At 28.9% G+C, this 12,286-nt stretch overlaps 2 protein-coding genes across 2 annotated transcripts in view; both read left to right on the forward strand.

The window, feature by feature from the left end:
* The window catches only part of LOC125846300 (autophagy-related protein 8C-like), a 139,088-nt gene that overhangs the window by 118,225 nt on the left and 8,577 nt on the right, over positions 1-12,286 (forward strand). The window lies entirely within an intron of this gene.
* LOC125846296 (uncharacterized) lies at positions 6,232-6,989 on the forward strand. The gene has a single exon (XM_049525679.1). It carries the CDS (start codon positions 6,277-6,279, stop codon positions 6,730-6,732), a length of 456 nt encoding a protein of 151 aa, XP_049381636.1. The 5' UTR covers positions 6,232-6,276; the 3' UTR covers positions 6,733-6,989.

Here is a 12,286-nt window from a genome sequence, read left to right on the forward strand (position 1 = left end):
AATGAAGTTGTCTAGATTTTGTCCATTCTAGCTCCTTACTAGGATTCCACCAGTTAATTGTTTTAAAGCTTTTTGCATATATGAAAAGATATCGTTGTTCATTTCAACTTGTTCGATGATATGAAGGGTAGGCTTACAAGTTAGACAAATGACTTTCTAGTCCGATTGTTTCGGGATGGGTGGAAAGTTTTACTAGGATATGGTTCTTCTTGAAGTTACTTCATGTGGAACACTAGGCTCGTTTATATAAAATTGCAAGATTATATCTTTGTTTTACTCTTAGTGGTTGGAAAATATAAAATCATTAAGTTTCGAAATTTGCTGATTAGATAATTTATTCTATACTCTTTACTTAATTTTAAACCTTATCTTAATATTGACATTCCAATAAGAAGCTCTTCTTTCATTACACATGATAAATTATTTGATTTTCTTCGACAAGTGATCAACTTTTAGTGTTTAATATTAAGATTATTGCGTACTTAAGAAAGGGTCTTTAATCACAAGAGTTGATTTTCTAAATGACCCGTTAATCTTTGCTTAAATATCTCATTTTGTGAAGTAACGCTCCACTTACTCGAAAAGTAAGGGGGAAACTGAAAAAAAAGTAATAATAAATGATTTCTCAATTTTGTGAAAGGTTCAAATACTCTTAAACAAATACAGTTTGCTAAATATTTTGGATTTAATTAAGGGAAAAATCCTTTTGGCCAGAAAGGTAAAATAACATATTTCACACTATTTTATTTTACCTTTTTGAACATTTTTACTCTTTTAACTTTAATACCTTTTAATTAAAAACTAAAAAAAAAAATCAGTTTATTTTAGAATAAAAAGGATATTATAGACCTTTTAATTTTCTGGCCATTGAACATTACCCTTAATTAAGTACTATATATTTTACTGTAATTTTACTTTTGCAGAATTGTTAAATATGACTAATACCCCTTCCCTTTTTTCCTTTGAAATTTCCCAGATTTAGAAAGACATCTAATACATATCCATTTACTCTCTCAATTTCAATTTATTTGTCTTAGTTTAGTTGAACACGAAATTTTAAGAAGTTAGCAAAAATTTTGATCTTGTGATCTTTAATAGGTGATATATATATAATATATTAAAATATTTTTTAATTTTATTATTTTAAATAAGTCACATAGGATATTAAAATTAAATAAAAAAGAGTTGTTTTTTTAAATCAACTTAAAAAATAAGCAAAACTAATAAATTGAAATAAAGATAAGCTATGTACTTTTTTTTGGGCTAACCAATCGGTGGCCCCCTAAACTTGGCACGATCTTTCACTTAGACACCTTAACTAGACTTTGTTCATTTTAGACACCTCATGTCACGCCCAACTGTGTCAATTTGACACTTTCTGTTGAGATGGCATAGCAAGTGTGATACACTCACTAGACGCGCGTGAGAGCCTCATTTTACCAAATTTTAATTTTTTTTTTCTTCTTCTTCACCATTTTTTGGTTACCATTTTCCAAGCTTAAACTCTTTCCTTGGTGAAATAAATTTGACGATGTCACAAACAAAAGTGAATTCTAGCGCCCATAAATTTTAAGCTTAAATACTTTCACTTATTTTGTTGTCCTTCTTCCTCCTCAAAATAATTTGAGAAAATCAACATAAATCTCAAGAAGAAAAAAACACTCAGAAATGACAAGAAATCATATTTTCAATTATCAAATCCTACATTTGGTGGGGGAGGGTTAGGGGTGGTGGTGGCCGGTGGGTGGAGAAGAAAATCTGAGTGAGAGAGAGGGGTTGGGGTTTGAGGTGGAGGTGGGTAGTAGAGAAGACAATTTCGGGGTGGTGTGGGTATAATTTTCTCTTTATTAAAAGTGTTTTTTTTTTAAATTATTTAGTTAAAGAATGAGTCATTGGTAGTTTTTTTTCTACTCAAGATTCATCATTTAATAATTTTTTTTATATATATATGCCACGTGTCTTTATTTAATTCGTCACTTTGACACGTCATCAACGAGTGTTTTATACACACCTTACAAATTTGGCAGATTGTCGAAAAAGTGTCAAATTGACACAGTTGGGCGTGACATGAGGTGTTTAAAATGAACAAAGTCTAGTTAAGGTGTCTAAGTGAAAGATCGTGCCAAGTTTAGAGGGGCACCGATGGATTATCCCTTTTTTTTTTGGTTGTTGGAAGATGTGGATCTGTCTGTCCTCAAGGTGCTGAGATTATCCAAAATAGACTTAAAAAGTACTGTGATCCACACTTCACTTTTTTTGGAAACAAATTATTTAATTCTAAAGTATTTAATATCATGGACTATGTCATGTGGTCCAAATTATACTAATCAATCTTTACTTGTTGTGCTCAATATCTCAGGAATTTTGAAAGTCGATTTTTTTAAAAAATTTTATCATAAATTTGAATATATAATATTTGATTTTAAAAAAATGTTATTTTAGTTTGGAGATTACGTGCATGTAGAAACTTTAAAAGAAAATGTTATTTCTTTAATTATTCATTTTGATTTTTGGAATCAGTAAAGTAGAAAAAAGAGAAATTGTAACAACTCCCCAATTTCACAATAGAGATAGTAAGATATTATCTATTATATTGATCTCAATATTAAAAGGATTACAATTATGAAAGGTAAACAACAAAAGGGAAATTGTAAAACAATTGAAGAACTAAGATATGTAATCAGTTGGGGATAAGAGACGGTTTCACGAAAGGGATGAGAGGATCAGACTTAGCGAAAACTACATATAATATGCATGAAACTCTTTTTTCTAACACAAAATATAGGAGTAATCTGTTTCTAATTAGGCTCAAATTCCATACAATATTTTACTCGGTCTAATAATCCCAACTAAATTAGTCTCTTTATCAATTCTAGCCTATAGGCTCTTATAGATCCAACTTGGTTCATACCAATAAAGAAAAATTATCTAACTACACATTATTTTTACCCTATTTTCTATTATTCCCTACCATTTTAAAAATTACAAAAATTTCTGTTTTTTCTCAAATTCTCTCCTTTCCAGATACATAACTTTCAATCTTCCAACTCCACGATTTTCTCCCTTTTTTCATGACTATAATCACTCCATTATATCACCAGTTACCTCCATCACTCTTTTTTTTTTTTTTTTTTTACTTTTAAATATTTTCTCTCTCCAGTTAATGATTTAAAGTTAATCAAGAGGTAGTTCTTCATTTATTTTTTTCTTTCCAATTCTTTTTTTTTTTTATAGGAAAACACGAACAATAGGCTCAATTTATTGACCATGTATCATATGTTTGTTACGTATGTGTAGTACTATTTTATAACTAAAACATTTTTTATCATATTCATAATTTTTTTGTATATGCATAGCTACGTCAAATTATACGGACATGATACATAAATACTAATTTATACTACATGTATCGATCTCAAACCAAACAACTTATGGGCAACAATTACATGTTTAATGTGTCCCGTAACAATACAATACTTATTAATTTAAACGAGATACATAAATAATAATGTATCATGCACTATTTTTTTAGATATGATACGTAAATTCGAATTTATACTAAATGTATCAATTACATAACAACTATCACACGGTAATGTATCGATCTCAAATTAGGACTTGCCTCTGTATGATTGAGAGTAAGAAGAAACGTAAACGTAATTTATGAAATTTAATTAGATTTTCAGATTTTATTCCTTTTTTAGCGCAACAGAAGGATTCTTCTAGTATTAAAATTAATGTATTTGGTTGGTGAATTAATGTATCTGGATGGTGACTTATGTATCCGAAAGGTACAAATTTTAAGAGATTATTGTAAGTAGAAAAAGAATAAGAATACGATACAATTTACTCTTCACACTATGAGATTTATGTGAGTTATACTACCCATAATAGTGTTTAGTGACATTTGAACTTTGTATCTAAGTACTACGTATACTGTTTCCCCAAGTTTTTTTTCTATTACTTTATGGTAAAATATGAGGCGTAGATATATTAGCATGTACTATGTAATCTGGAATTGTATGGACTCCTGAGGACTCATATTCTAAAATTCAAATAAAAAGTTAAACGTTGACCCACCATTTTTTTTGTCTTTTTTTTTTTTGGTGATAATAGGCCATTGTAATGTCTCTATCCATAACAACACGTATTTATCAGGATTGAATAAAAACTATTGAATTCATGTGTAAAGGTGAAGCAGTGAAGCTAGAATTTTTGCTATGGAGTAATTGAATCTAATAGTTTTGGCCAAAATCTTATATTTGTATTAAGAAATTTATTGAGCATGTATAAATAATTTATATTCAAAATCCAATTAGCTAGTTTTCTAGAATCCAAACTCCATAAACACAAATTTCTGATTTTTTACTTTGCTCATGTGAACTCATAGGTTACACTGCAGATCTACCTCTGATTCCACCTCTACTCTACCAAGGATGAAAACTGCATCTCAATCGAATTTATTTTGTCAAAAAATTATACTACGTAAATAGAATGAAAATAATTTTTTTTACACATAAATTGTTGAATCTCTTTCATGAAAAGAAAGCTTGGAGTGTGATGATAAATGTGACTAAAGAATTAGTTAAGTGTGTTTACATCTAAAAAATTATTGGCCTTTGCGCCAATGTCTCATCCCATAATAAGTGTGATAGGGCTTGGTTGGTTGGTGGTACACTGTGGCTGTTTCAGTAATAATCCCAGATCTCAGGACACTCATTTTGCTTTTTTACTTTAGCTGTTTAGCACAGTCAATTCAGCAACAATCCCCAATACGACAAAGCATTGAACTTTGAGATAGGATAGGGATGGTAATGAGTTGGAATTGCTAATGACTAGGGGATCGTATGTTACAAAAGTTCAAACCAGTTTTAAAAATTATTTTCATTTAGCTTGATACAAAGTTTAAGAAAGAGTATACATGATACGCATCCGTTACTAAGTAGTACATATTTTAGTAATATTGCAGATTATATGTTTTACTTTTAGATTACTATGCTACGATGGAAGCTCATGACACAAATGATATGTTTTGACCTAATAGATCTCACGAATTTCTCCTTGTCATTATTGAGCCCAAAAGTTTGTGTATTATGTGAATTAAAACTATGGCACATAAATCTAAATGAGCTATGAGGCAACTCACTCATACTAAATGGTTTTACTGAATTTTCTAGTTCCCTAATAAAGTTGTTTTCACTCCCTTATGATGTGGTTTAATGCAAAGCTTAGTTGGCTCCTGCTCCCCGTATTGGATAAGACTACAGAAATCAGTGAAAAGTTAGCTCAACCAATCGTTACTCTACACTTTACCCAATCAAAATTTATCTGTTTTTCAAGAACTCATCAGTATTGATTGATGCTTATGTACCCTTTTATCCATCCACATACATATTACTTCCCTCTCCTTCCCAGTAACTTAACTTTTTTTTTTGTCCGTCTAACAAAGAATGATACATTTTTATATTAAGTAATAGTTTAATTTTGAAATGTTTATTTTTATCTTTAATGAAATAATGTATAACTACATAAATTTTTAACATTTATTTTAGATCACAAGTTTTAAAAGTCTTTTTTTCTTTTTCAAACTCCGTATCGAATCAAACTACCTACATAAAATAGACAAATCAGAGTACTTCTATATCATAGAGTAAATTTTTTCATGTAGTATTTCTTAAAGAAAAAATTCTATGAGCTTTTTGGACTTTCATTTGCTTAAATAAATATTCCTGGTTTTTGGCTTTCAGTTTCAAACATGTCATGAAAATCATTTTAGTACCAACTTTTTGGCTTCAGTTTCCAGTTTTGAGGGTGATGAAAGTTGCAAAACTCATATATATCTATACAAAAATCTCTGTGGTGTTTGTCTTTTTCCTTCTGATACTGTTGCTGCAGGGGACTTGGTTTAAAAACAAGCTAGCCTCTTGAAATATGTGCTCTTCTTTCTTTCTTTTTACAAAAACCATAGCACAAAAAAATATTTTCCTTTGTTTTTTACTATTCAAAGAAAAAATTCTACCTTTTTTTTTGGAGCTAAGGAAGATTCCTTATACCATTCTATTTTATCCTCCTCCCTTGTTTATCTTAATGATTCCTCAAAATACCAAAAAAAATCATGAAACAAAAAACAAACATCCCTTTCTCTTAGCTATATATATATATATATATAGTTGTTAGGTTTCTCCTTTCTAGCTGGCAAGCTTTTTAGTACAATTCACCAGAAACAAAAAAGTCCCAAACATTTTCATTCTTGAGAGATCTAAATAGAACCAAAGAATGGAAGAGTTTAATAGCAACAGAAACAAAGGAAAAACAGAGAAAGATGGAGACTTTGAAGAAGAAGATGTATGGGGTTATGTGCATGAAAGAGATTCATCAAGAGTGATTCCTCCAAGAGGAAAAAGTAATAAGTGTATGTTACATAAATCATCAAGTCCTGTTGAGATTCCAGAATGGTCCAAGAATAGCAATAAACAGAAATCAAGAAGAGTTAGAACAGAGGATGGTTCTTCTTTCTCATCAGTTACTTATTCTGGAAATGTCGAAGAAGAAGAAGAAGATGATGATTATGGTGATGGAATAGTGCCACCACATGAATATATAGCAAGAAGAGTAGCAAGAAATCAAATAGCTTCATTTTCAATGATGGAAGGAGTTGGAAGAACTCTTAAGGGAAGGGACCTTAGCAAATTAAGGAATGCCATTTTAACTAAGACAGGTTTCTTGGAATAGCTAGCTAGCTACTTAATACTATTATCAACTAACAAAATTAGGCCATCCATCTTCATCAATCATCACATGTTATTATCATTTTTTAGTATCATTAGATTACTACTCATTATGTTTTAAGTATGGCCTTCTTATTTTTAGCAGAGATGCAATTTTGGGATTTATTTTTTTTTATTGGAGGAAAAAGAAAGGCAGGCTCTGGGATTTTGTTTGGGAGGTTTATAGGAGTATATGCTTTTGTATTCGGTATATATGATATATGAAAGATTGATTTTTCTATTTGGTAAGTCATTACTAGTGGTTGTCATTTGTCAATAACTTTAGTTGCTTTGTTTTGTTAAAACTCAAACTGCCCCAAAAAAAAAAGAAAAAAAAGGCATCACTTACTTCTGTTAATTCATTTTTACTCTTCCATTATTTTAAAAATAGATTTTCATTTTTTCTTGTTATTGTGAACAAACAAATTTCATGTTACCCATAATATTGGTTACTTATTTCCCAACACTTAATACTAAACATTAGGGTATTGTAATAAAATAGTTATGTCAAAAGTGAACGAAGAAAGTATTTTTGAGTAAAAATTTAATCTTAAAGCAAACTGAAGTAGGAATTGAGGAGCAAATTCAGGTTAAAACGTACGCTAAAAAGATGCCAATAAATAAAGTTCGTTCTATGGTTATTTTTATATAGATGTACTAGTAAACAGTCCGCCCTTAGCGCAATCAAGAATAACCTTACCTCACTATGCTTATAAATGTTGTTTTCCTAGTATCTGAATGGTAAAAATAATAGTACAAAGTAAGATTCTCGTAAACTATTAAAATATGTAGAACAATATTTTTAGACATAGCTTAGAAGTTTGATATCATAATATATCTTAAGAAGCAATATTTTCTGATAGTAGCTTTTGTTAGAATATGAGATTTATTCGTAATATTTTATGTATCAATTCTATATATTTTTTAGAAATAATTTTTGACAAATTTACAATATCTAATAGTATTTGAGAAAATTATAAGTAAAGGAAAACTGTCCGCATAAAATTAAATGAGATAATTAATTTCTCTTTACCAAACATATATTCAGAATTCGATAGCTAGTTATTAATTGCTACTCATAGTATAAAATAAATAACCTAGGAAAGAATAAGACTCCTAATTGTTGGTAGGCAGATTCATGGCCTCTTTGATTAAAATAAAAAGTGACGACGCAATTACTATTAGAATTAAAGCTCAACTGCCCTATCAAGTATGAACATTTTAATGTTCCGCCAGTTGTATACTTGTGAGTTGTAACAGTATTTAATAATTAAATCATGTTTGATTATTATAAATAAAAAGTGATTTCATTTTTAAAATTTGTTTACGTTATACTAAGAGATAATAAAATCATTTAACTTTAAACATATAATAAAAATGTTTTTCATAGCTTGTCTACTACGGAGGCCATTTTTATCTTGAATCTAATATCTTCATTTCTAATCTTATCTCTCATAGTATAACAATTCTAATTTTATCTCTCCTAGTATGCCCAATATACTTAAACCACCTTTCTTTGAAAGACATGTGTATTAAGTTGCATTTTTCCATGCCAGCCGTAGGCCTTACGTTACTGAACTTGCACTCCAAATATATATTATGTCTAGGTTCTACTATACCTAAACTCTTTAGACTCCAAAATCTGTCTCCAAATCTCCAGCTTAACATTAATTCAGGCACGAGTCTCATAATTAAAACTACGTCATAAATAATATGAGACATTTTCTTAAATATATCGCGTCAATTCATCCATTATCAAAAAACCAATAAAAAGTTAACCCTAATGCAGTCCAATCACAACCGAAAGTGCTCACCACCAAAACCACCAGCTCAGACTGACGATCACTACCAGAAAATGAAAACAAACCCAAATTTGAAGCAAATTAGCCAAAAAAATTATCAACGATCACCATACTTTCATCTCTCCTTCGTACCATAGCCCATAATCTTCCAAAACACAGTTAACAGAGAACAAGAAGAATAAATAAATAAATTGATTGATTGAGCCATAACCAAATATGTTGTGTATATCAATGTATAGCGGGTGATTGTTATAGAAAAGTAGAAATATATTCATATTCCCTTCTCACAATGTATTTAAAATAGTTATTGATCTTGTTGTCTTACAATCTCTCCTTAGGTTTATATATCCATATAATAATATATTTTAATAGGAAAATTTTGTAAATAGTCATTATAATAAACTTAATTAGACTCTTTAGCTATAGTTTGCATATTTACGGGCGGTAGCTATAGCTTACTCCTTTGTATAATTTGTGGGTACGTTTGTATAATTCACGTGTATTTGTATAATTGAGTTATTTTCATCCGTATTTGTATAAGTATAATTATGTTGGTAGACTTTTGTACTTATATATTTTGTATAAGTAAAATATAGAAATATACAATTAGAATAACTATATACATTTACACATTTATACAAATATGGGTACAACTGTAGCTCTAAAATTGGATTTGTTAGTGAGAGTAATACAAATTTCTAAATAATATACTATGATAAAACTCGAAATAATGAATTCATACAAACACAAACATCTAAACTTTAAACAGTTATACAAATTTTGAAAACTACATGTTTATACAAACTTTAAAAAGATTTACAAAATTGAATGTATCTGATGATAAAACTGAAAACCCAAAGGAAATCACCGTCATATACAAATACAAATCAAACGAAGAATTGTTAGTGACAAATTATACAAATTCGAACCGAAGCCCACGTAATTAACGTTAAATGTTAGTGGTGAATTGTAAATTAGCTAAACTATAGCTATATTACCTAATTAACTAGTATATATTTGCTAATTTCCCCTAAATTTATCCATTCAATTTTCACTTCTTTTATTGCTCATACTACCTCAGCATGCTTTATTTTTCAAAAATAAAGGAAGAAAAACAAATTTGATCAGATGGGCTCCGCCAAAATCGAGTTGTTTGGGCTTTAGTTGAACGATAAGTGCGATACCAAAAGGAAGACATATTTGCAGAAATAGGATCGTTTGATGCTGGTATTTAAAATTTAACCTCCTTACGAAAGTGCTATAAAAATAACTGTTTCACAAGTAGCAAAATTTTGGTGCGCATCGGTCGGTTCGGTTCGGTTTTAGGTGTTATTGGTTCGGTTTATCGGTTTTCGGTTTGTAAATACTTCAAACCGATAACCAAACCAATAACATATTTCTTATCGGTTTTTGGTTAATCGGTTTATGGTACTTAACGGTTCGGTTTTCGGTTTAACCAATAAGAAAATACTCATATATATTATATACACGATAAGAAAATTTTCAAATAAACCATATGACTTTTCTAGCATTTGGCATGAAAGTTATAATCATAAAAGTAACAATCATTTTTCTTGCAAGTAAGTTTAGACACTAGACACATTCAAAGGAAAAAGTGTGAAAGTAACAATCGTTTGACCATTAACAAAAAGTGTGAAAGTAACAATCGTTTAACCATTAACAATAAGACTAGTAAATTTAGTATAGTCTTATTGGGTTATCGGTTTAACCATTAACAAAAATTATAAAACCGGAAACCGAACCAATAACCCAATAAAAAAATTTGCAAAACCGTTTAAAAACCGTTAGCCCAATAACCCAATATCAATAAACCAATAGTGTTTTTTTCGGTTCGGTTTATTGGTTAAATCGGTTTTGCACACCCCTACATCAGGATATTCATTTAAGGGAAAATTGTATGAAATAGCAAACAATTAATTCAAATTAAATACTATAGCCATAGTTTCTTTTATTTGTAATTCGCAACAAACATTCTATGTTTTTTGTCATCCCATTTGTATATCGAAATATACAAATAGACCCATTCGGTATACATATGTGTTGTATATATGTAGTATTTTTGTTTATATACAATTATTGTATTTTAGTTTGTATACCGAAATATACAAATACAGATTTTTATATATATGTATATTGAAATATACAGATTAATAGTTTGCTATGAAACACAATTATACAAACTATAGCTATAACATACAAATATGATTTTTATGTTTGCTAAACCTAAAATTTACTCTTTATTTAATTTATATTAGACGTGATTTTCTTAACCAGTCATGGTCAAGAACTCAAGATTTTGATCAAATCTCGACAAATTGCCAGGATTTGAGTCACAAGTTTTGCCTCAATAGCACAAGTAATGATGATCATTAACATTTTGACCACTTTCTGATGAATCAACAAAATCATTTCAGCATTTGAGACTGAATATCTCGATAATTCGTTATTACTTAGTCAAAAGTCTCGACAATCATCATAACTTGAGTAGGAATTTAATTTAAGCGACACATTTTTTCTTCATAGTTGATCCAAATCAACTCCAAATTTAATATCTAGCCTTATAATGTCAATCCAAACAATTTTCAGTTGCAGATTCAATTTAAACTTTCAAAAATTAATACACCAACTTTTTTTTTCTTCTGCAAATTAAAATAAAGCTTAATAATAGAAAAAAAATACATATACTTCAAATTTTGAACCGTCCCTTCACGCCATGCTAATTCAAGTAGATGAGAAAACTTGCACATACCAATGTTTTAGAAAAAACAATCAATGACATTAACTTTTTACTTTAGGTATATAGACTTGTAAGTCTGTAGAGGTAAAAAAAAAAAGGTACTTAAATTACAAATTTTTCTTTTTCTTGCATTTTTAGACAACATAACCAATTTTCTAAAATGCTTCTTAATTAGAATTAAGTAACTTTTTATTTCATTGTGTTAGTACGTCAAGTTACGTTGTTCATTATTTGTTACTCCCCCACAAAGGAAGACAACCGATTATAATGTGTGAATATTAAAATTTTATTAATGATGAGGTCAAGAAAGTATATAATAATCATAAATCTTTCACCTACTCAACACCTTTTTTTTTGTGTCGAAAGTAGGCAACCTTTTTAGCTCCAAATCATTTAATTCCAACAACGCCCATCTTTAATTTTTTGTGCAACTTGCATTATTTATACCTACATATATAATACTTTAACAACATATATATATATATATATATATATTTGTTCAAAATAAACTCCAGCATTGAAATTATATAAACAACAATAATTAGTTATCAACTCAACATAATGATAATGTTTATAATTATAATCATAATTGACACAAACAATAAACATAAATGCATGAATATATGTTATCTACGAATAGAAAAATAAAAAAGTTAATCGAGAAATTAATGGAGATAATATCTCATCTTCTAGGATATTCCAACAAAAGACTTTCTTTTATTTTCTGGGAATTTAGACAAGAAAATCTTGTTACTTCGTCAAGATCAACATTCCTTGTCATCTTAATTATTGAGATATTCCAAAATATATATAAATATATGTTAAACTTCTATACACTGATATGATTAAAAAATATTTACACCATTATTCTCTACACAGATTGATCGGCAATCAATCTTTAATAAAAACTCAAAATAAATTTGTTTACTTTTCATTTTCCAACACATATAGATAAAGAG

The sequence above is a fragment of the Solanum stenotomum genome, chromosome 12 (genome assembly GCF_019186545.1).
Source record: "Solanum stenotomum isolate F172 chromosome 12, ASM1918654v1, whole genome shotgun sequence".
NCBI lineage: Eukaryota > Viridiplantae > Streptophyta > Magnoliopsida > Solanales > Solanaceae > Solanum > Solanum stenotomum.